The sequence below is a fragment of the Dysidea avara genome, chromosome 7 (genome assembly GCF_963678975.1).
Source record: "Dysidea avara chromosome 7, odDysAvar1.4, whole genome shotgun sequence".
Lineage (NCBI taxonomy): Eukaryota > Metazoa > Porifera > Demospongiae > Dictyoceratida > Dysideidae > Dysidea > Dysidea avara.
Window position 1 is genome coordinate 25837623 of NC_089278.1, and position 22764 is coordinate 25860386.

Consider the following 22764-nt stretch of genomic DNA (forward strand, 5'->3'; position numbering starts at 1 on the left):
TGTCAGCGACATTTTATACATTCTGGGAGTGTTTGCCAAATCCGCGAAATTTTTAGCAACATTGCTCAACCGCGAAATATTTGCCCCTCGAAATATTAAACTATACGGTAGGTGCATAGCTATATATTTACAGCGCTAGCGCTTATGTGGTAAGGACGAGGGCGTGTAGTAGTGGAAGGCGATGTCTGGATTAGGTTCAAGTGGTACTCCTAGCTCTTCCACTCAGCCAAGTGATAATCCATATCATGATCCCAGTTTGACGCCGCGAGTACAGCCACACACCCACGATCCGACCCTGGCGTGGCAAATGATGAGACTTAACGTGGAACAATTTCTTAAAAGGTACTAAAAATCTTGGTACATCACAGCTATTGTACAATGTGAGTGTAATGCACCTATCAATGTTATCCCCCATCTCCCCCCTCCCGGGCGTAGTGGGGGAAATGGTGGGGATTTGACTTTTTGAAAAATCAAATTCTCCACCCACTGGGGAAGAACTAGTGGTCAAATCTCCATGTAGTATCGCTGGAATAAACTTTAGGAAACAGATTAATTTTCATAGCTCGCAAGCTAAAGCAAACGCCTAAAATTTCGAACGGTCAAATGCCCCACTAGTGGGGCAAAATTTCTGATCAAATCGGCGAAAATCCCCCACTAATCCCTTAGTAAGCCCGGGAGGGGGGTAGTGGGGCTTAACATTGATAGGTGCATAACACTGATAGTGATAATGGTACTCATATGAATTTTATTTTATTTTTTTTATTTTAACTGCTTTTTAATGCAGGCAAGGCCTGCATTAATGGTCTGTGGGCAACTGGTGCCCACAGCCAGAAAAAGTATACGTACAACTTACATTTACAATTGAATGTATAAAATTACAATGAAATTAAGTTAGCTGGCTAAGGTTATTACATACATTTACATTTGGTATATACAGTGTAGTTGAACTATCCTATAATTTTAAAACTTACATGTGTATTTAATAATAAACTTACTTATATAGCTAAGTACTTATTTTAAGAGAGAGCGAGAAGAAAAAAAAAAAATTACTGCTGAAGTTTGGTGGGCGAGGAGACTTGGAGCAGGTACTACAAGGGCAAACAAAGTGCATACTATGAGAATGCACCTGTTACTCATAGCTAGCTTGCTAGGTTTGGAGGTACAAAACTCATTGCAGAAGCAACTGAGTGGTGCAGTAACTAATCTACAACTACACTGGCAGTGGTGTAAACACATGTCATGTAACTGTTTATAACTAAGCATAGTATGATGTGTTCCAAATGCTATACAGATTGATTCTACTTGAAGTGAAATAATTATTGCCTCTTAGTAGAACTGCATGGTTAATTGATTGTTGATTTAAACTCTACCAATCAGCTGTGGCCGTTCTTCTCTGGCAGAGAGACACACATACTATAGTACACTACACAATGCATACGTACACAACAACAAAACTTATATTTAATACAATACATAACATTACAACATAAAACAAAAGAGAGGGAAAAAATAAAAATTAACTCAGTAGATGTCAATGTTTTTTCAACTGTAAGGCCACTTCAACTAAATCTTATGTTTCTTGGGCGAAATTCAGCCAAATAAAGGTCGGTAAGTCGGTAAAATAAAAATAAAAATAGGCTATTTTGCTAGCTGAAGAGTGATATTGCAAGTCAAACGGTGGCTAAGCTACATTACGGTTGCTGTATAACTTGTGAGTAGGCAGCTACATGTTGAGATATTTAGTGTTACTTATTTTTTGAGAGCTTAAAGATAAATTCGCAACTCCTTCATGGTGTTATCACTCTTTGCAAGGTGATCACATGATTAACATAATTATTTTATGCTGAAAAATATAGGATCAGTCGGGCCCGAGAAACAAAAGATTTAGTCGAAGTGGCCTAAAGCAAAAATGTGGTGGAACAGTTTACCATCTGTACTATTTACTTGGTCTGATGACTTTTTACATACTCTTATGGACAACCAAAGTGGCAATAGTGTGGTGGTTACAGGTCTCATATAAATGATTTGATCCAAATTCAAGTGGTGGCTCAAAAGAAATTGGAGTATGATTAATATACTGGCGATGCGTCATGATGAGTGCTCTGTACTGCACTAGCAGGTTAAATGGCAACCAGCCAAAGACGATGATGACTGTCAGAAACATGATCAAACTTACATAGACCACAGGTAACCCTAACTGCCAGGTTGCACAGACGTTGTAAGCTAGATATTAAGTTAGCTTTAAGTGATGGACCCCTCACAGGAAGAGCACACAACTAAGAAAATACAAGAGCATCTGCCGTCATCTTAAGGAAATGTAATGGTAACTGACGATGATGATAGTTCATTAAATACAAGTAATAGCTCATCTTCTAGCAACATGAGCATCCATGTGTCACCTGTAGCTCTCTAACCTTCTAGCTTGCATAATTAATCTTGTTTTACGGATACGGCAGGTATTAATCTTGTTTCACAGATGCGGCAGGTCGGTATTTGGTAAACTACATGATCTCTTAAAAAGAGTGCTAAAATAATGATATACATTGTAGACTCTAATCATCAATACAGGTGCAGTAGCAAAGAAAAGGAAATAAAGCTCCCCCCCCCCCACTTTATTTAGGACTTGAGCACCTGCACCTATAAAGATTGAGATACTCTAATAGAGCAGTCATACATACTTTAATAAAACAGTCAGTTGCAACTACACTTTTATACCTGCCGGGTCACTACTTGAGGGCAAACGGTCCATGAAACATGGAGTGGCCAGGGTTTTTTGGCATGCTGCATGCTCATGTTGTCTGTAATTGCAACATACTGCATGAGCTCTAGTTGAGGAGTAGCTTACAAGCTGAGACATCGACTTTCATGACTATCTGAGAAATTCAATTATAAATAAGAAATCCTGAAATCAAATATGAATACAGTTATTTTCGTTTCCAGCAGCTCACACACTCAATTATGAGAACCTTCAGGTCTCGTTTGAGGGTGGTGATTAAAGTTCTGACTGTGATATCTTGCAACTTTACTGCTAGGCAAGACGACTATAGTTGTAGTAATTGACATTTGATGTTGATGGTTAGAAAACTACTTAAGATTAAATTGCATTTAAATATACTAATTAAATATTTCAAACTACTAAATACTGGAACTCTTACTCACAATTTTGGGGCTTGTGAGGTGTGAACTACCCCTTGGAGCTCTGCTGTCATCTTGTCATCATAAGGGCATACCAAATTAATTTTCATGCTTTATTGCTAGAAATAAAATTAAGCACTGTACTAAATATGCATTTAGCTAGTTCTAGTACTAGGACCTTAGTACTAGGACCTTACTGAAAGTGTTAAAAATGCCCAAATGGTTTACATTCTTCTCATGCTTCTGTTGCACCATAACAGATGAATTATCAAAATTCATGGAATTACGATATCAGCAATGCTTGTAAATAGCATATGTGTTAGGTTATTGAATACTTTCACGGTATATTTTTTTTGCACTCAAATTATTAGATTTTGTTTAATAGGTAACAAGTGATTTTTAAAATTAGTACAAGAAAGTCCTGAAAATTGTTCATGATTGTTCCATAAAAATTTAATTTTGCATATATGTACACCCTGCATATAATATTACACTATTATTTGTTATTTTTTTGACTTACCGCATGCCTTTCATGAATTTCATAAAAATTACGTCTTGAAAGTACTGTATGCTAGACTAGACTAGTATGTATTGCTTAATTTTTACATGATTGTTTTCTTTAGCAAGGGATCGGAAAATATTAATTGGACATCCTGATTTTTAGAACTAACACAACATCAATTTACTTATTTAGTACACTATTTACATAGGATGTTTGTTTGCAGCATGGGTACTTTTGTGTTCTTCCCTGTAGAATAGAGCCTCAAGCTCATGATGTTCCAAAACCTGATGGTCACATTAGGATGGTGTGTATATCAGACACTCATAATCGTACAGATCATATGGAGGTACCCCCTGGTGATATCCTAGTACATGCTGGGGACTTTACCAATGTTGGCTTGGAGGGTGATGTCAGACGGTTTAAAGAGTTTCTAGCCAAACTACCCCACAAACATAAGGTAAAAGAGCTACATAATACTAGAAATCCGAAGTTTTTTTTTATTTGTGTTTGTTTTCAAGGTGGTCATTGCTGGTAATCATGATTTGACGTTTGATCTTGATAATTATGACACACTGTGCAAAACATTTGCCAGTCATGGTCATCATGATCTTCTTGATGCCAAGAAGTGTCGTAACATTTTACTGGATGCTGGTGTGTGTACCTACCTGGAGGATAGTGAAGTGACCATTGAAGGATACAGGATATATGGATCACCATGGTAAGTAAGTTGTAGCTATCAGCATGTATGTATATGTGTTTGTGTGTCAGACTCTATTGATATCATCTCGTACTGATACATTAGTCTCTCTCCCTATATGCTGTAAGTTGTGTAGGGGCATTAAGTAAGGATCGCCCTGAAAATTTCATGCGCCGCCCAAAATTCCACCTTTACAAATCATCCTAGAGACACTTTACATGACGAAAATCACCTTTACGGATATAGTACTAGCCCATATAATATATAATACAGCATAACAAAACACTTACAGGTGACCGGATATAGAATTTTTTAAAATCGCCTGAATATTAGTTTCACTGCCTGACTGTCTCACTGACCACAGTCGCAAGGCTAGAGACCAAATGAAGCAGCGTACGGCCACCATTTTATGCCACAATAACAAACTCACCAGTAGGATGTGCCTTTTGGGGTTCCGATGAGTGTAGGCCCTCTGTGCCTTGTCTTTTCTTTATCTTCAATCAGGCTGCTTGTCTTCTTCTTCATTCAACGGAACCATATTGAAGCGTTAATTTTCCGTATCGACACTTTCTTTCAGCAGTATATATAGATGCCACAGAATCATTTCAGAGCTGAATTTCAGAAGCGCTTCAGTCCTGGCGCTACTATAAGAGATATACTAGCTAGATATCTGCAAATTTGCGATTGGGATCTAGTTCACAATATGTTCGCGGCCACTTCCATCAGTTTAAAGATCGAGGTAGACTAATAGCAATAGAGTACAGAGACCACACCTTATAGAGTACAGAGACCACACCTTCTTAATAATCTAGCTGTTTACTTAACAGTGAACAAGATGATCTCACCCCTTATTGGTCTAGCTAGCTGCACACCCCTCGAGATACACTCTAGTACAACAGTCACTCTAATACAACAGTGACAAGTTACACTGTAGCTAGCTGTGCTACAACAAAAAACTGAACAAACTAATATTTTTTTCTAAAATGTTAATTTAAAAATCTATGTAATAAAAGTAGTGAAACAAGAGATGAATGATGGTATTACAGCATAGCTCAGTGGGAAAGTCCCTACTTTGACATGTATATCAGCTATAATACTTATTTTTCTCAATGCCAAAGTAGGGACTTTCCCACTGAGCTATGCTGTCATACCATCATCCATCTCTTGTTTCACTGCTTTTTATTGCATAGATCCCTACTTTATTTTTAAATTAACAATATTTTAAATACTATATATATATATATATATATTATACTGTATATAGGTGTTGCTGTATAGTGATCTATCAATTCCCAGTTTATAGATACTGCAACTGCAGATAATATTTTAGTAGCAGAATAATAAGTTATATGTGGTAATTTACAGGCAGCCAGAATTTTGTAATTGGGCATTTAATTTGAGAAGAGGAGAAAAGTGTTTGGAGAAGTGGGACCTTATTCCTGAAGGTGTGGACATCCTGATTACTCATGGTCCACCAGTGGGACATGGAGATTTGTGTAGTTCTCAGCTGAGGGCTGGTAAGGATGTATGTGTTACAGTTACATAAATCTTGTCCTCTTTTGAGTGTTAAAGTGCTAAGGTATTTCCTTATGGCGTTTATTACCTTAGTTCCAAAACTTGATGTAGCGACTATTCAAACTTGACCACTACTTGATGGTTGAAAACAATGTTTATGCCCTTATTTTCAAATCGATTGTGGAACTATACTCTTGATCAAGTACAGCTTCTATCGAAGATGCAGGGTTTATAAAATCCTTTGATCTTTGGAAGATAATGAGGTCTTTATAAAATCACTGGAGAAATTCTCAAAAATGGTTAGAGACCTCTGGAGAGGTTCTCTAAAATGATTACAGACCAGCAGATAGGTATCTCCAGTTGAGGAAGTCAACACACAACTCACCTCACTAATGATCACTAATGTGCTGAGTAGCACTGCAGATCTCACAGTTGACCACTGATCTGCTATGCCTCCCTCAGGAGGCAGAGCAGATCAGTGAGCTTTCTTTTATAGATATACTATATACTACTATAGTACCGTATAGCCTAAATATTTCGAGGTTGAGCAATGTTGTTAAAAATAAATTTTTTGTGGATTTGCAAACACTCTCAAAATGTATTAGACTATATGGAGGTCAAAATATTTCAAGGGTAAAATTTTCGCTGATAACACCCAAAACTGCAAAATCAGCAAAAATTTTCCCCCTTGAAATATTTAGGCTATACAGTATAATGTATACTAGTATAGTGTATACTATACCATAATTTGCTTTATTTTCGTGCAAAAAAATTTTGTGATAAAAATTTTCATGTATTAGTTCCATCTTGTATAAATTTTTTTGTGCAAGAAATTTTCGTAAAAATTTTGCATACGAACATTATTTTACAACGAAAGAAAGCTAATGACAGTACTAGTATATAGCTAAAAATCAATCTGTATTTAGATAAGTTTTTAGAAATTTCAGTGTTGTAGAAACTATTACAATGGCTTTATGCTTGTATTTCCATTGGTGATATATAACTTTTTTCTGCAGCCAATGTAACTACTTGTGCAATACTTTGCACATTACTTTGAATACTTGGTTAAATGCTACACCTTCAATAGTAACCGCACTTGAGTGGTGTCACGATCGATTTCAAAAATAAGGGTTTGGACATTGTTTTTAAGTATCAAGTGGTGGAATAGTGCATCGATTCTTGGAACTATATAAGCTAATGATTAACCAAGTAAATTTTATGGGTTGCAGTAATAGAAATTGGTGAAGCATTTATTATATTCTGCAGGTTGTGTTGATCTACTACACACCATTCAGACTAGAGTAAAGCCAAAGTATCACGTATTTGGCCACATTCATGAAGGTTTGTACTTTATACATCACATTTTCCATCAGTATTTGACCAACATCTGAAGCATTAACCAAGTTGAGTATACATATCATGCTAAATGTCTAGAAATAAACTACGGCGTAACAAAGTTTGGTTTTCCAGGAAAGTTTTGGTCTAATAAAAATTTTGGTCTCCAGTCAACATTTAAAATTTTTTAATTAAAGCTTTACAGCACAAGTGCTGAAGGTCTGTAGGACACCTGGTCCTACAGCCTATTTAAAGATGTTATGTTTGAAAAGGTGCAGAAAGGAGAAAAAATCCATTACTGGACCTCAACCTGCAGCCATCTGATTTACACTTGAATGCTTACAGGAGTCTGCCAGGTAATCAGAACGCTTTCTCCTTGTCGATTTCATGTATATGTATCCATAGGAACTCTAGAGAGTGACATATTATCTCAAAGTACCCCGTGTGGAACCAAATTTATTTATTAACTAGGCTCTACAGCACAAGTGCTGAAGGTCTGTAAGACTCCTGCTCCTACAGCCTGTTTAAAGTTGTTGTATAATTCAGACTAAAATTCAGACTAAAATTCAGACTAAAATTCAGACTAATTTCAACAAAAATTTCAAGTAATTTTAGTCTGGAAAATAAATCCAGACCAAAATTTTCAGTGGAGTAATATTTTCACTGAAAATTTTGGTCCCCTAGGATTATACATAACTACAATTGTAGTCTCCACTTATAAACTCTAAGTTTCATCAAATTTGGGTTTAGAATGCTTTCTATACAGGACTCAAGAGTTCAAAGTGCTGAAAATAAAAGTGCTTTAAGTTCCTCATTGATTAATTATTGAAAATAAGATACAGCAGTACAAACAGAGTTAGGGGTAACTATTTACTTTGTAACTAAGTTACGTAACTATAGTTACTTTAACAGTAACTGGTAATATAATATTACTAGTTACTTGCTTTGTAACTAGCAACTTGTAACTAGTTACAACTTCCTAAAAAGTTACAATAGTAACTAGTTATAACAGTTACATTGTAACTATAGGTAATTATGCTTTAAAAGCAAGAGCACTTCAAATTTTTTTCTACAGCCACATTATGTAAACACTTTCTGTGTACTGTTCTTCATGATTCAACTTGAGTATACAGACGTAACAGTTGAAACTGAGCTGAAATGGCTACAGAATCATTGTTTTCAGAAAGTATACATAATAATATAGTATTTTTAAAAATTGTTAATTTAAAAATGAAGTAGGGATCTATGCAACAAAAAGTAGTGGAACAAGAGATGAATGATGGTATTACAGCATAGCTCAGTGGGAAGTCCCTACTTTGGCATTGAGCAAAAGTAGCTAATGTGCCAAAAGTAGGGACTTTCCCACCAAGCTGTGCTGTATTCATCTCTTGTTTCACTACTTTTTTGTTGCATAGATCCCACTTCATTTTTAAATTAACATTTTTTAAAATACTAGTTTGTTTAGTTTTTTGTTGTAGCACAGCTAGCTACAGTGACTGTTCTATTAGAATATCATACACGACTGTTGTATTAGAGTATCGTAAGTCAGCCAAGTGGTGTGCAGCTAGCTAGCTAGACCAATAAGGGGTGAGGTTATCTTGTTTACTGTTAAGTAAATAGCTGGATTGTTAAGAGGTGTGGTCTCCATACTCTATCGTTATTAGTCCACCTAGATCTTTATTTGATGGGTGTAGTCGCAAACCTATCATGAACGGGATCCCTAATCACAAAGTTGCAGATATCTAGCTAGTATACCTCTTATAGTAGCGCCAGGGCTGAAGCGCTTCTGAAATCCAGCTCTGAAATAATTCTGTGGCGTCTAAATATGCAGCTGAAAGAAAACATTGATACAGAAAATTAATGCCTCGATATGGTTTCGTTGGATGAAGAAGACAAGCAGCCTGATTGAAGACAAAAGAAGAGACAAGGTGCAGAGGGATTACACTCATTGGAACCCCAAAAGGCACATCCCACTGGTGAGTTTGTTAATGTGGCATAAAGCGCTGCTTTGTTTGGCCTCTAGCCTTGCGACTGTGAGTTAGGCAGTCAGTCTAAAATTTGAGTTTTGGCGATTTAAAAAAATTCTATATCTGGCCACTTGTAAGTGTTTTGTTACATTTATATATTATATGCTAGTCTGTAAAGTTGATTTTCGTCTCGTAAGATGTCCCTAGGATGATTTTCAAAGGCAGAATTTTGGACAGTGCGCAAAATTTCAGGGGATCCCTACTTAAATGGTGCTACCGTACCATTTGATATAGTTCTCTTCTTCCCTTGTTCTGGGCAAAATAATCATGTTACAAAAGCTAACAAACAAGCATAACGTATCTATGAAAGTAACTAGTAACTAGATATATAGTTACCTTTTAAAAAGTAAGATACATGGGATAAAAGTAACTAGTTACTTTTCTGAAGTAACTACCCCAACTCCGAGTACAAAGAAGCAAAAAACACATTGATGAAAGTAACTCCAACTAAACCAAACAAAAAACTACCCTATTACAAGATGCTTTAAAGAAGCTTCTAGTTTGCTGTCTACCATGCATCCAGCATATAAACATTGGTACTTATATCAAGATACTTTGTGCCCTACCAAGTTTTTTTGTATGCAAAGGGAAAATACTTCAACAGTCAAATACTCTAATAGAGCAGTCATAATATTCAAACAATTAAAACAGTAGTGAGGCAATTTGTACAGAAAACTAAATCATTGTATGTCTATTTGTGACTGAATTTTGGAAAATCACCCTTATGGGTACATTCGACACATTAAATATTTAGTTCTGAAACACAGCATTGTAAGTTAAATTCCTACCCATTTAAGGGTAGAATAAACCATAGATACCTTGGATTACAACAAAAAGTTTAAAAATATTTGAAAAGTGTTTTCTGCTATCAACAGCACCATGCTAGTTTCAAAAATTTTAATTGTTTCAGGTAAGGGTGATTTTCCAACTTTGGTCACATTTTTGATGGTTCGCTCTATTATGGAGTATGCTTTCACAGTCTGGGACCACACACATGTGTTAACATTAATCAATTAGAAGCTGTACAGAGATCTGCCGCAAGGCTTTTCTAGATTCTCCAGTGTTTCCACAATGTTAACTGATCTCGATCTACCCACCCTGCAGAGCAGAAGGAAAAAAATTAAAATTACAAATGCTGTATAAAACCATTCATCGTTTAGATGATATTCCAGATGATTGCTTAACTCCCATTCCCGCCTTTCTATGAAGTGGCTATTAATACTAGAGTGGACAGTTTTAAATTTTCCTTCTTCCCTTCAGTGATTAAACTATGGAACAATCTACCCCAGAACATTGTTAACGCTCCCACATACACTGAGTTTTGTAATGATTTGAACACTTTTATAATTACACCTGTGCATTATAATCATACATAATTCCTGCACAGTACACAGTATAATTATAATAATAGTTTACTTTAACAAAATGCATGTCTAATAAATTTGAGTCCCAAGTGGTAGCAAATTGTGTAGCTATACTACAGAAATGTATAGATACTTACCTTATTGCCTACATACTGGCCCTCATATATACCAGCGAGTCTTTTGTGTGAAATCATAGATAGCTAACAATGGAAAATTTATTCAATCTATAGCCAGTGCATTAGCCATCTGAAAAGGATTGGGTACATTCTCCGTACAAGATCTCTGCTGTGTGTACTGTCGTGACATTGTCTACTATTATAGTATATATAACTGGAAACAGCAGCAGATATAGATCACTACAATATTATATATACTGACCCATATATATGCTCCTACACAACTTGCAGCATGCAGGGAGAGAGACCATTGTATCACAAACACACATATGTACATGCTGCCTCCCACCTTATAGCTGCAACTTACCATGGTGATCCATATATTCTGTATCCCTCAATGGTCACTTCACTATCCTCCAGGTAGGTACACACATCAGCATCCAGCAAAATGTTACGACACTTCTTGGCATTAAGAGGATCGCGATGACCATGACTGACAAACGTTTTGTACAGTGTGTCATAATTGTCATGATCAAATGTCAAATCATGATTACCAGCAATGACCACCTTGAAAACAAACACAAATAAAGATTTCTAGTATTATGTAACTCTTTTACCTTGTGTTTATGAGGTAGTTTGGCTAGAAACTCTTTAAACTGTCTGACCAAGCCAACATTGGTAAAGTCCTCAGCATGTACTAGGATATCACCATGGGGTACCTCCATTATGATCTAGATATACACACCATCCTAATGTGACCATCAGGTTCTGGAACATCATGAGGTTGAGGCTCTATTCTACAGGGAAGAACACAAAAGTACCCATGCTGCAACAAACATCCTATGTAAATAATATACTAAATACGTAAATTGATGTTGTGCTAGTTCTAAAAATCAGGATGTCCAATTAATACTTTCCGATCCCTTAATTGCTAAAGAAAACAATCATGTAAAAATTAAGCAATACATACTAGTCTAGCATACAGTACTTTCAAGATGTAATTTTTATGAAATTCATGAAAGGCATACAGTAAGTCACAAAAAATAATAAATAATAGTGTAATTATTATGTAGGGTATGTGTAATTATTATGTATAAATAATAGTGTAATTATTATGTATGTGCAAAATTAAATTTTTATGAAACAATCATGAACAATTTCAGGACTTTCTTGTACCAATTTTAAAAATAACATGTTGCCTATTAAACAAAATCTAAAGAGATTTTTGAGTGCAAAAAAGTATGGATATGCTGTGAAAGTATTCAATGACCTAACACATACACTATTTACAAACATTGCTGATGTCGTAATTCCATAAATTTTGATAATTCATCTGTTATGGTGCAACAGAAGCATGAGAAGAATGCAAACCATTCGGGCATTTTCAAACTTCCAGTAAGGTCCTAGTACTAAATGTACTTTTAGTACAGTACTTAATTTTATTTCTAGCATACTAGAAATAAAACATGAAAATTAATTTGGTATGCCCTTATGATGACAAGGTGACAGCAGAGCTCCAAGGGGTAGCTCATGCCTCACGAACCCCAAAATTGAGTACAAGAGTCCCAATCCCATTACAGCGATACAGGATGTGCTATAGCACTACAACATTTAGAAGTCTTTAATATAAGGTTAAAAAATACAACAATTATGACTTAGACCACCCTAAACTGCAATGATTTTCAAAACAGCTGTCCAATGATTATATGTAATTATTGTGGTATTTTTGGTCACATAACCACTTTTTGTATGTTCTTGTGATGTAAGCTCATGTTGATACCCAATGCTACAAGCAATCCAATATTGCTTTATCTTAAAGATCAGTCTGTGTAAAAATCTCTAGAAACAACAAAAGGAAGCACCTTCCTATTTTGAGTTGGAAACTCTATCTTAGCTAATCTAGCTTCCCTTTGTTGTGCTGTTTCTTTAACAAAGTGGATATAGTGCCGGCACTGGTTATGAACGTGAACAGCTATTTTACTGGCAATGGTCCATCATTTAACTGGATTATCTGGTTGTATCAAGGCGAGCTAGGGTTGGCACATATCCAATGTGCCCTGAGTAGTCGACTTTAGGACACACGTCTAGTAATATGCCCCAAGTATTTGACTTTAGGGCACGCGACCAGTAGTTTGCCTCAAGTCTTGTACTTTAGGGTATGCGAAAAGTAGTTATTAGCGTTAGGGTTAGGGTCAGGTTCAGCTTTGGTTTCTTCTTCACTCTTGTTATATATATAGAAGTCACTTCAGTTAGACGTTTATATGGTAAAAACTAAGGGAGGTCAGTAACTGCAGCATTGGTGGTAAGGTGGTTATTGGCATGGCTGTATTTGAGCCGAGGCTACTTTTTTTTCTAGCTTTATTAGGTTTTTTGTCTAAGTTTTATTTTAATGCACGTGACTACCGGCACTATATAACTTGCCTTTCTTTAAATCTTCTAGATCTCTCACACCCATTTCTTCATCTTAGCTGCTCTTCTCTGTTCATGATTGTCAATAAACTATAGCTAGTACAGGATAGCATTCCATTTCTGGTGAAACGTTGAATCACAATTCATAAGGTGAGATCTGAAAATACAACTTGACAACAAACATCTTGAACAACCTAGGTGAGTAACTTCTGATAAATGGCTGTAAACCGTCTGCTTTTTCATCTACTTCCAATACATTCATGTGATTATGCAACTTATCGATTCTGATTGGCCAGCCAATATTTTGGCTGGATCATACTCCCGGGCCCAAGAGACTCAAGTATTGTCACCAGACAGTGTTTGCGCATTAGCGTGAGCCCGGCTGGGTACGAGTAATGCGTGCTTATAATCTAAAATTGATAAGTGCAGGAAAAATTTAAAATTGATAAGTGCGGTCTGGGTGACAAAACTATGCTTACACGCCATGTCCCTCTGATTCCAGTACCTGTGTTTGAATTGGCTACTAAACTCGGTCAGGTTCACGACGTTTTCAGTAACAATAAACTGCACATGCTCATGCCAGATAATAATAAAATAAGGCTATTGCTATTGTTCCGGAAGACAGTCACATGAATAAAAATAAAACTTAGACAAAACAAGGGTCCTCAAACGAACAGAAAAAAACACAAAAATCCTTGATCAGGAATCAAACCTGGGACCTCCAGTGCATTAGCCCAGAGTCTTAGCCATTGTACTACGTGGCTAAGAATGGAGTAACTTCTATATATATATTGAAGACAAAGTTGAAGAAGAAACCAAAGCTGAACCCTACAAAGCTGAACCCTACCCTAACCCTAATGCTAATACTACTTTTTGTGTCCCCTAAAGTTGAATTATCAGGGCAACCTACTAGACGCATCCTTAAAGTTGAATGCTCCGGCGGGGCAACCTACTAGACGCGTGCCCTAAAGTTGAATACTCTGAGCATAGCATAAAACTAGTGTGCTTGATAGTGAGAGATATCTAGTGGACTGCCTGAACAATAGCCCTGACAAAATATCTCTGGCTGCCAGAACAATAGTAACTTCGTAATAATAAATCAATCATGGCCAATCAGTAGCAAGGATTGTTGCTGATTTATTATTGATTGATTGATTTTAAAATAAAGGGGTTAGGGTAAAGGTACAGGGACTGTGAAGTTAATACTGTATAGCCAAAGTATTTCAAGGTTGAGCAATTGCAATGTTGTTAAAAATAATTTTTTTGCGGATTTGCAAACACTCCCAAAATGTATTAGACTATTATGGAGGTCTATAAATATTTCAAGGTGAAAATTTTCACTGATAACCCCAAAACCGTTAAATTTTCCCCTCAAAATATTTCGAGGTTGAGCAATGTTGCCAAAATTAATTTTTCACGGATTTGCAAACACTCTCAAAATGTATTAGATAGTATGAGGTCTAAATATTTCAAGGATAAAATTTCCGATGATAACCCCCAAAATCGCGAAATCAGCGAAAATTTTCCCCTTCTAAATATTTAGGTAATAGAAACAACAATAGGCGTTTATTATTAAAGATGCGCGTTATAAGAGACAATTGTGTGGACAGTCTCGCGTGGTCAGACCGCGTTTTTGAGAAACCATGCATCACTCCAAACAAGGAAAAAAGCGGTTTGGCCGCTACTCGAGACTATTATGTATTATTAGGAACATAGGCTGGAATGATTAAAACCTTTCGTAAAGGTATACCTAGGATTGATTTTATATCTAGCAGTATCCATCACAAGTTAAGAACAATGGAATCCGGTAAGAAGTTGGTCAATGCAGGGGCGGATCCAGAGTTTGGAAAGAGGGGGGGCACCTTTCTGAAAAACAGTTGAAGACCAAAAAAACTTGCTGAAAACCAGTTGAAGACCAAAAAAAAAAAAAGGTCAGGACAATAATAGCTAGTTATCCTTACCAACTATATCACGTCTGTTATGTAAAATAAAATCCTATTTATAGCTTCATAGGTAAGCTACACTGCCTCATGAACATTGTGACTGCTTTATTAGAGTAATTGACTGCTCTATTAGAGTATCTCGATCTTGTATGCAATTTCTTGAAGGGGGGGCATTTGCCCCAAATGCCCCATCCTGGATCCGCCACTGCAATGGAGTTGAATTATATTATGATAGTAGAGGAAACGGTGACCACGCCCTTGTGTGCATACCGGGGTTCTTGGGTACTACAAGATCAGCCTTCGCTCCACAGTTAGACTACTTTGGATCACGGGAGGACTTTAAGATTGTGGCGTTTGATCCCAGGGGACATGGATACTCCAGACCACCAAGACGAGTTTATTCTGGTATAAGCAATTTTGAAAGTGATGCAAAGGACGCCAAAGGCTTAATGGATGCATTAGGTATTAAGGAGTTCTCAGTGCTAGGATCAAGCTATGGAGGAATAGCAGCATTGATACTAGCCTCTCTTTATCCTAACGCTGTGAAAACCTTGAGTGTATGGGGTGCTATGGTTCGTGCAACCAAGGAAGATACCAAGTTGTTACAGGCGTTTAGGGACGTTTCCAAATGGAAACAAAATGAACGAGAACTTTTTGAGCAAGAATATGGCAAAGACGAGCTTCAGGCCTTAGCTAACGAATGCTTTGGTGAAATTAAAGAGAACTGTTACTCTGGTGGAGACATATGTACAGGAGTGGTTAGTAATATAAAATGTCCGACATTAATTTTGCATGGAGTGAAGGACCCAATGGTCACTAAGTCTCATCCAGACCATCTTTTAAAGCACATTCCAGGTTCTGTTGTTCACAATTTTGACGAAGGAAGGCATCACATTCAACTATCGCATGCTAAAGAGTTTAATCAAGTTGTGGAAGCCTTTCTAAAGAAATATGGGAACACAACACCTTCTAGTAAATTGTGAATAAGCCTGTAACTATTTCTTGTATGCACAATTTTGATTGTGTAATTTTGTATAGTAGCTATTTGACTAGTGCACATGCAGTGTCTTAAGTATAATGGAACAATGGTAAAACTCGATCATTAGTCATGTAGCTAAAATACTTTTTTTCACTCGGAAGATCAAATGGAAATTCCAGTATGAGTATATTGCATAGATTATATGTCAATCAGCTACACCAGACTATAACACAAAAATTTACCCATTTTTGAACTTGAAACTTCATAACTTTTTAACAGCATTGCATAATTTCCATGCATGGGTGAAGCCAAAGTATGTGGCTGCATCTTGATGTAGAGAAATCAGTTGTTACGATAAAATTCTGGCATGTATTTTAAATATGTGAAAAATATACCTTTTTGCACATCTGGTCACATAGCCTTCTGTTCAGCCCTGCGTTTATAATCACACATCAGTACATCACTGGATTATGATACCTGACCAACAATTGTTGTGAGTATTACCTCATGTAGCTTACTTGGGTAATTGCCCTGTCAGTACAAATCAATAATATAATGTAGTCTGGCTGCCCCTTTGCAAAAACTGGTGAAATACTGATACTAAATCATTTCTACCGCTCAGGTAGCCAATTAATACGTGTGCCAGTGACATTCACATACAAATCGCTTTGGCAATGCAATGGTTTTGTTCAAATTGAAGGGACATAAAAGTCATAAAAGTTATGGATGAAAACAGTAAGTTTACTCAGTGCTAAACATGTAAGGTCATACCTATTGGATTTTATGTTGCACAGGTCCGACTGACTGTCTTTTTGCATGACCTGAAATAATAATGATAATTATGTGATATAGGATCACATGGTCAATCTCATGTGTGCGAGTGGAAATCAGCTATTAGAATAACTCCTCAAGTCTTAAAGGTCGAGCTTTAATGGTGAAATCTTCATAAATACTCAAGAGGCTTGTTTATTGTACAGTAATGCATTATGGTACTACAGAACACCCTATGATGCTCCATGCAAGGCCTTTTATAGCTGTGGCTCTTTTTGTATGGTATAAATTTCACCTATAAGGCCACTCCAATTGGTATACTGGTTTCTGGTCCCCTGACCACACCAAAATGTCTAAAATCTCTAGATTAGTCATTATTGCTATTATTACAATTTTACTGCTCGTTATGCATGCGTATACTCTACTTAATGTCTACCCCGTTTATTGGCACATGTTGCATTGCTTTCTGGCGCGTGCTATTGTTGGTGACAACCTTAGTATATGGCTTTTGACTTTTTAAAATTTGTTTTTAGAAGCCATATAGTTCATATTTTTGTGACTGGTGTCTAAATGTGTCAGCATTTGTAGGTTTTACTTCGTTGTATACAAGCTGAGTATTTCAAAAAATTTGGAATTTATAACTAGAGTAGGGACCATAGCACAGTACTGAAACAAGCTGGAGTAGTGCACGATATTAAATCACAGTAAAACAATAAGAAGTGTTATATCCCTACTGTGCATTTCTATTATGGGATATAACACTTCTACTGTGATTTAATATTGTGCACTACTCCAGCTTGTTTCAGTACTTTTTATCGATGTGCTATGGTCCCTACACTAGTTATAAATTACAAATTTTTTTTGAAATACTTGTTTGTTAACTTTTTTGTAAATAATATTCTTATGATACTACATTTGAAATAGCGCCGCGCGCCCCAGCTATATCGACTGAAAAGTGAAGTATCTATTATGCTTCGTTGTCAGCTATGTTATGATTATGATTATGATTATGATTAGATACTGGAAAGACAGCACTCAGTGCTGGTTACATCCAGGAGGGGGGGGGACCCTCAAAACAAAAAGGGGGTTAATTACAACAAATCTAGTCCAAAAATACAATTATTAAACTGTTCTAGTGACTCTGTATCGATGATGTGATTAGGGAGGTTATTCCATTGCTTGATAGTCCCATGTTCAACTCGTTACACAGCAGTACGAATCAAAAACTGTTTTAAAAAGACCTCTGCAATCGAAGTAGCCACTATGAAAAATATGGACGATTTTCGTTACGAAGGGACGTGTTACCACCAAATCGACACTTTTCGCCGGCTGTCAGCAAAGATGAATGAGACACAAAGGAGGACACTGGTAAGTCCATGAAGAATGCATTGTACGTACTGCGGTATGCCAAAAGGCACTTCTTGGGTTGAAGTGACGTCGAACAGTGAAAAAATCAAGCCCGTAGCCTTCCTGAGCCGTTATCAAGTTACGCTTGTCTGAAGGCATCAGGCAGTCAGTCAGTAGAAAATTCTGTTGAATAAAGAAAATTTAAAATTCCGTAGCAACTTGTTGAAAGCGTTTCGGGTCGATCTGAAAGCTTGTTTGGGCTTAGTTTTACCTAACCACTACTGCCTCATCGTCGTCTGGGAAAATTGAGGCTATCTTTTGGGTGATGTTATTTCGTGGGCCACACCTACTCCTTTGTGGTCCTTACTATACACTACGATAATGATAAATAATTCATGCTAATGCATGTATTACAGTCATGTAGCTGTATCTAGTAGAGTTTTAATATAGTGATTTTAACAGTATATATACTAATAATGACATAATGACAAAACTTGCCCACCCGCATGCCCCTTTCAGAGTGAACAGGACCAGAATCCGGTACACCAATTGGAGTGGCCTAATGGTTGAATATTCTATCATGTAAATTATTATAATCAAACCGACCCAAAATATTTTAAGGTTTTGCCTGCACGGCATATAATTCAATAGGTATGGCCTAATGGGACTAATGGCCACATAAAATGATGCAAACATTAAAAAAATGCTCAAAAAATGCTCAAAAAATGAAACATTCCAGCCATTACTTTGAAAAGTATTGGTAGCTATCGATATTAATTGCATTGCCCACCTCTGGCACGCAAGAGACTACATTACATCGTACCTGCATTGAAGTTACAGGTAGGTTACTGGTAAACAATGGTACCACAAAACCTTCATAAATGTTTACCTAGGATTAACTTCATATCTAGATATGCTAGCAGTGTCCATTACAAGTCTAGATTGCTAACAACGGCGTCCAGTAAGAAGTTGGTCAATGGAGTTGATAGTAGAGGAAACAGTGACCATGCCCTTGTGTGTATACTGGGTCTCTTGGATACTTCAAGAACTGCCTTTGCTCCCCAGTTGGATCATGTGTCATGTGAGGACTTTAAGATTGTAGCTTTTGATCCCAGATGACATGGACACTCCAGGCCACCAAGACAAGTTTATTCTGGTACAATGAATTTAAAGTAATGCAAAACACGTCAAAGGTTTAAATGAACAAATTATGTATCAGGGGGTTCTCAGTGTTGGCATAGAGCTGTGGTGGAGTGGCAGGGCTAATGCTACCTTCTCAGTATTCTGACTCTTTGACTGTGTACATGGAGAACTAAGGCTTTTGAAAATGAAGAGGATTTAAAGTTTAAAAAAGGTTAACAAGAATATGGCAAAGATGAACTTCAGTCCTCAGTTAGGCCACTCCAATTGATAATTATGTTTCTGTTCCACTTCCCGCATCAATTTTTGCAGAATGGTCAATTTCAGAAATACAACAACACGCATGTGCATGTATCAGGTGATTAAGTGGCATAACTTCTTACTTCATGAATTGTATATATCGGTTTCAATTGTCTATTTATCATTTTAACATTGTTTCTCTGTACTTTGTAAGTATTTATAGTACAGGTAGTTGATATTGTAGCTATAATAAAACACTGTTGTTACATAGTTTAGTGCCAAATTGCACTATTATATGCTGGGATACTAACAAAACTATTCTACCTTGCCTTTAGAGCCCCCAGGTTATAACGTTTTGTGGTTTTACGAAGCTAAAATAAAGTGTGATGAAGGACCAAGTGGGAACCAGGAAGTAAGCATTACACTTGTTAGTGTTTTCATTGGAAAGTCAAAGAACTGATGGATTTAATTAATAAACTTGAATAGAGCTGTATAAATGTTAACACAGGGAAGTATACTTGGCCCCTTACTCTTTCTAATTTACATTAATGATTTTCCCTCTGCTATTCATTCATCCAATATGTTTATCTTTGCTGATGATACAAAGTGCTTTATGAAAATAAAATCTGAAATGGACATTCAAAGATTTCAAGAAGATTTGTCAAATTTAATTCATTGTATATTACCAACAGAAATGTCATTCCTTGTTCTGATAGTTGTAAAGATCTTAGTATCTATTTTTCTGATATTCAAAGTTTATCATGGAGATCACACTATCAAAACATTACTTCTAAAGCTTATATATAAATCTTTTGGATTACTTTGCCACATATTTAAAGACAGTTACTGTTTGGAGACTAGAAAGAATCTGTGTTATGTGTCTGATTAGATCTACTTTAATGTATTGTTCTTGCTTGTGGAAGCCCTATTTACTATCTGATTGGGGCGAGCCTGAGCGAGCCCCACACTAGCGAGTCGCCCACGTAACTTTCGTCTCAGCGACCATGCCCAAAAAACTACAGAAAAAATCGGAAAGAGACCCTGAAATAAACGGACTTACCGTGAAATAAACGGCGTAAATCACAGCACTTCCATATATGTTCGTCTCATCGACCATGCCACGGAGAAATATACGATGTAGATTACAGCACTTCCATATATGTTCGTCTCATCGACCATGTCACGGAGAAATATACGACGTAGATTACAGCACTTCCATATATGTTCGTCTCATCGACCATGCCACGGAGAAATATACGACGTAGATTACAGCACTTCCATATATGTTCGTCTCATCGACCATGTCACGGAGAAATATACGACGTAGATTACAGCACTTCCATATATGTTAGTCTCATCGACCATGTCACGGAGAAATATACGAAGTAGATTACAGCACTTCCATATATGTTAGTCTCATCGACCATGTCACGGAGAAATATACGACGTAGATTACAGCGTATGAAACACGTGTATCAGCGCGTGAATATGAAAATCACCTAAGGTTGGCTAAATGAATGCAGAAGAACGGCTTAGAAGAAGGAGACAGCTGTACAGATTGAGAAGGGACCGAGAAACACCAGAAGAAGCTGAAGAAAGACGAAGGAGAAACAGAGAATACTCCAGAACAAGATATGCTCGGAAAAGGGACACAATCTTGCAGCAGAGAAGGCAGAATTAGTATGTAAAATAATGAATCAGTCACACAACAATAACATTGATTTATCTACATAATAATTTTGTTTGCTTGCTTATGGTTTACGTTGTGTTATCAGATTTGTATATGTACCATGCTAACATTGATTTTATTTGTTTTGATAGTGCTTCGAATCTCGGTACAGACACAAATCCTGATGTAAACATCAACGGATCACAAGATGCCGAATTGCCAGCATACAATGACCCTGCTGTTATTTCTAAGGTTGCGGAATTTCATGCTGAATTAGCTTCATTGGATCCAGTCAGATGTTCAACCTGTTATGAAAAGTTCCCAACCGTTTCAGTAAATGACGCACGCACATGTACGCGTTGTCACAATGATAACCATATACCAAAGCTGTTTTCTGCCGCTAATAATTTGGACCCTGGATCAGTTCCACCGGAACTTACTGTAAGTAATAACGTACCTTGTTAATGAATGGCCTTTTAACCTTTATCTGTTTATGCAGGGATTGTCAGAAGTTGAACAAATGCTAATTTCCCCAGTGATACCACTGATGTCCATTCATCGTTTGCCGCATGGACAGTATGGGTATAGTGGCCATGTCATAAATTTGCCCCAGGATGTTCCCTCGTTTGTTATGCATTTACCACGTCTACCATCAAATTTGGATATTGTTATTGTTAGGAAAGAAGGCTCTCATAGCCATCATGACTTCTGTGTACGTAGATCGAAGGTACTGACTGCCTTACAATGGTTGATAACAAATAATATATACTTCAGTGATATTACAATCAATTACGAAAATCTGTCAACTTTACCTGAAAATGATCATCTAACAAATATACCTACTATATCTGTGTCTTCTGATCCTACTGATGCTGATTTGCCAACAGGCCCAATACAAGACCAGTGTGACCCAGATTTATGTAGGACTTTTGTTCCAATTATTCCTGAAACCAATACTGAGCAACAGAATATCAGTAATTCATTGCAGTCAACTACAGTAACATGGCCAGTCAGAGGACAAAATCCCTTAAATGAATTTCAATGTGAAGGTTACATCACCCGTGCTTTTCCTGTTCTTTTTCCTACTGGTAAAGCTGAATTTTTAGCACCAAGTTTAAACTCTGTTACTATAGGAGCATATTTTAAGCATCTAATGTTTTATCATGATGGCAGATTTGCGAAACATTGCAGATTTAGGTATTTTGCTTTAAACACTGAGATGAGGTGGCGTGCTCTTCAATCTAGCTATTTGTGTGTTGTGATAGCCTATGGTTAACTCGGTACTTCATACTACACCTGGCTATACTAATAGCTAATATCCAAGGTACTATTATACCTTTGTGTAGATGGTGTAGATGATCATTTCTTATAAATTGACCACTGTACAATCATGTCTATAACATTAAAGGGATTTATAGTTCCTCTTATTTATAGCTAACAAAAAATCTGCTGAGTTCACCATCCAGTTGAACACTGCATGACAATCAGTAGCTGGCTACCTAGAGAATTGCAATAGCTATAATGCAGTTAATATAGCATGCATATATTATACCACTTACAAACAGTAGCAAGATC

The 22764-nt window shown here is 36.7% G+C and overlaps 3 protein-coding genes across 3 annotated transcripts; 2 read left to right on the top strand and 1 right to left on the bottom strand.

The window, feature by feature from the left end:
* Positions 1 to 137: 137 nt before the first annotated feature.
* LOC136261122 (metallophosphoesterase MPPED2-like) lies at positions 138 to 7735 on the top strand. The gene is made up of 7 exons (XM_066055092.1): positions 138 to 342; positions 3890 to 4094; positions 4156 to 4355; positions 5700 to 5851; positions 7116 to 7190; positions 7457 to 7540; positions 7656 to 7735. The coding sequence occupies exons 1-7, from the start codon at positions 182 to 184 to the stop codon at positions 7733 to 7735; spliced, it is 957 nt and encodes a 318-aa protein (XP_065911164.1). The 5' UTR covers positions 138 to 181.
* Positions 7736 to 10577: 2842 nt separating this feature from the next.
* Positions 10578 to 11416, bottom strand: LOC136261123 (metallophosphoesterase domain-containing protein 1-like). Its single transcript, XM_066055093.1, has 3 exons — positions 11309 to 11416; positions 11059 to 11258; positions 10578 to 10590 (listed from the first exon to the last, which is right to left on the bottom strand). The coding sequence occupies exons 1-3, from the start codon at positions 11414 to 11416 to the stop codon at positions 10578 to 10580; spliced, it is 321 nt and encodes a 106-aa protein (XP_065911165.1).
* Positions 11417 to 20555: 9139 nt separating this feature from the next.
* On the top strand, positions 20556 to 22465 carry LOC136261124 (uncharacterized). Its single transcript, XM_066055094.1, has 3 exons — positions 20556 to 21200; positions 21342 to 21630; positions 21689 to 22465. The coding sequence occupies exons 1-3, from the start codon at positions 21034 to 21036 to the stop codon at positions 22463 to 22465; spliced, it is 1233 nt and encodes a 410-aa protein (XP_065911166.1). The 5' UTR covers positions 20556 to 21033.
* Positions 22466 to 22764: the final 299 nt, after the last annotated feature.

Coding starts and splice junctions, on each gene's coding strand:
- LOC136261124 (XM_066055094.1), top strand. CDS start 21,034: ATGAATGCAGAAGAACGGCTTAGAAGAAGGAGACAGCTGTACAGATTG. Junction 21,201..21,341: donor CAGCAGAGAAGGCAGAATTA/GTATGTAAAATA, acceptor TTGTTTTGATAG/TGCTTCGAATCTCGGTACAG. Junction 21,631..21,688: donor CAGTTCCACCGGAACTTACT/GTAAGTAATAAC, acceptor CTGTTTATGCAG/GGATTGTCAGAAGTTGAACA.
- LOC136261122 (XM_066055092.1), top strand. CDS start 182: ATGTCTGGATTAGGTTCAAGTGGTACTCCTAGCTCTTCCACTCAGCCA. Junction 4,356..5,699: donor AGGATATATGGATCACCATG/GTAAGTAAGTTG, acceptor GGTAATTTACAG/GCAGCCAGAATTTTGTAATT. Junction 7,541..7,655: donor TGCTTACAGGAGTCTGCCAG/GTAATCAGAACG, acceptor TTTATTAACTAG/GCTCTACAGCACAAGTGCTG.
- LOC136261123 (XM_066055093.1), bottom strand. CDS start 11,416: ATGGAGGTACCCCATGGTGATATCCTAGTACATGCTGAGGACTTTACC. Junction 11,259..11,308: donor AACTACCTCATAAACACAAG/GTAAAAGAGTTA, acceptor TTTGTTTTCAAG/GTGGTCATTGCTGGTAATCA.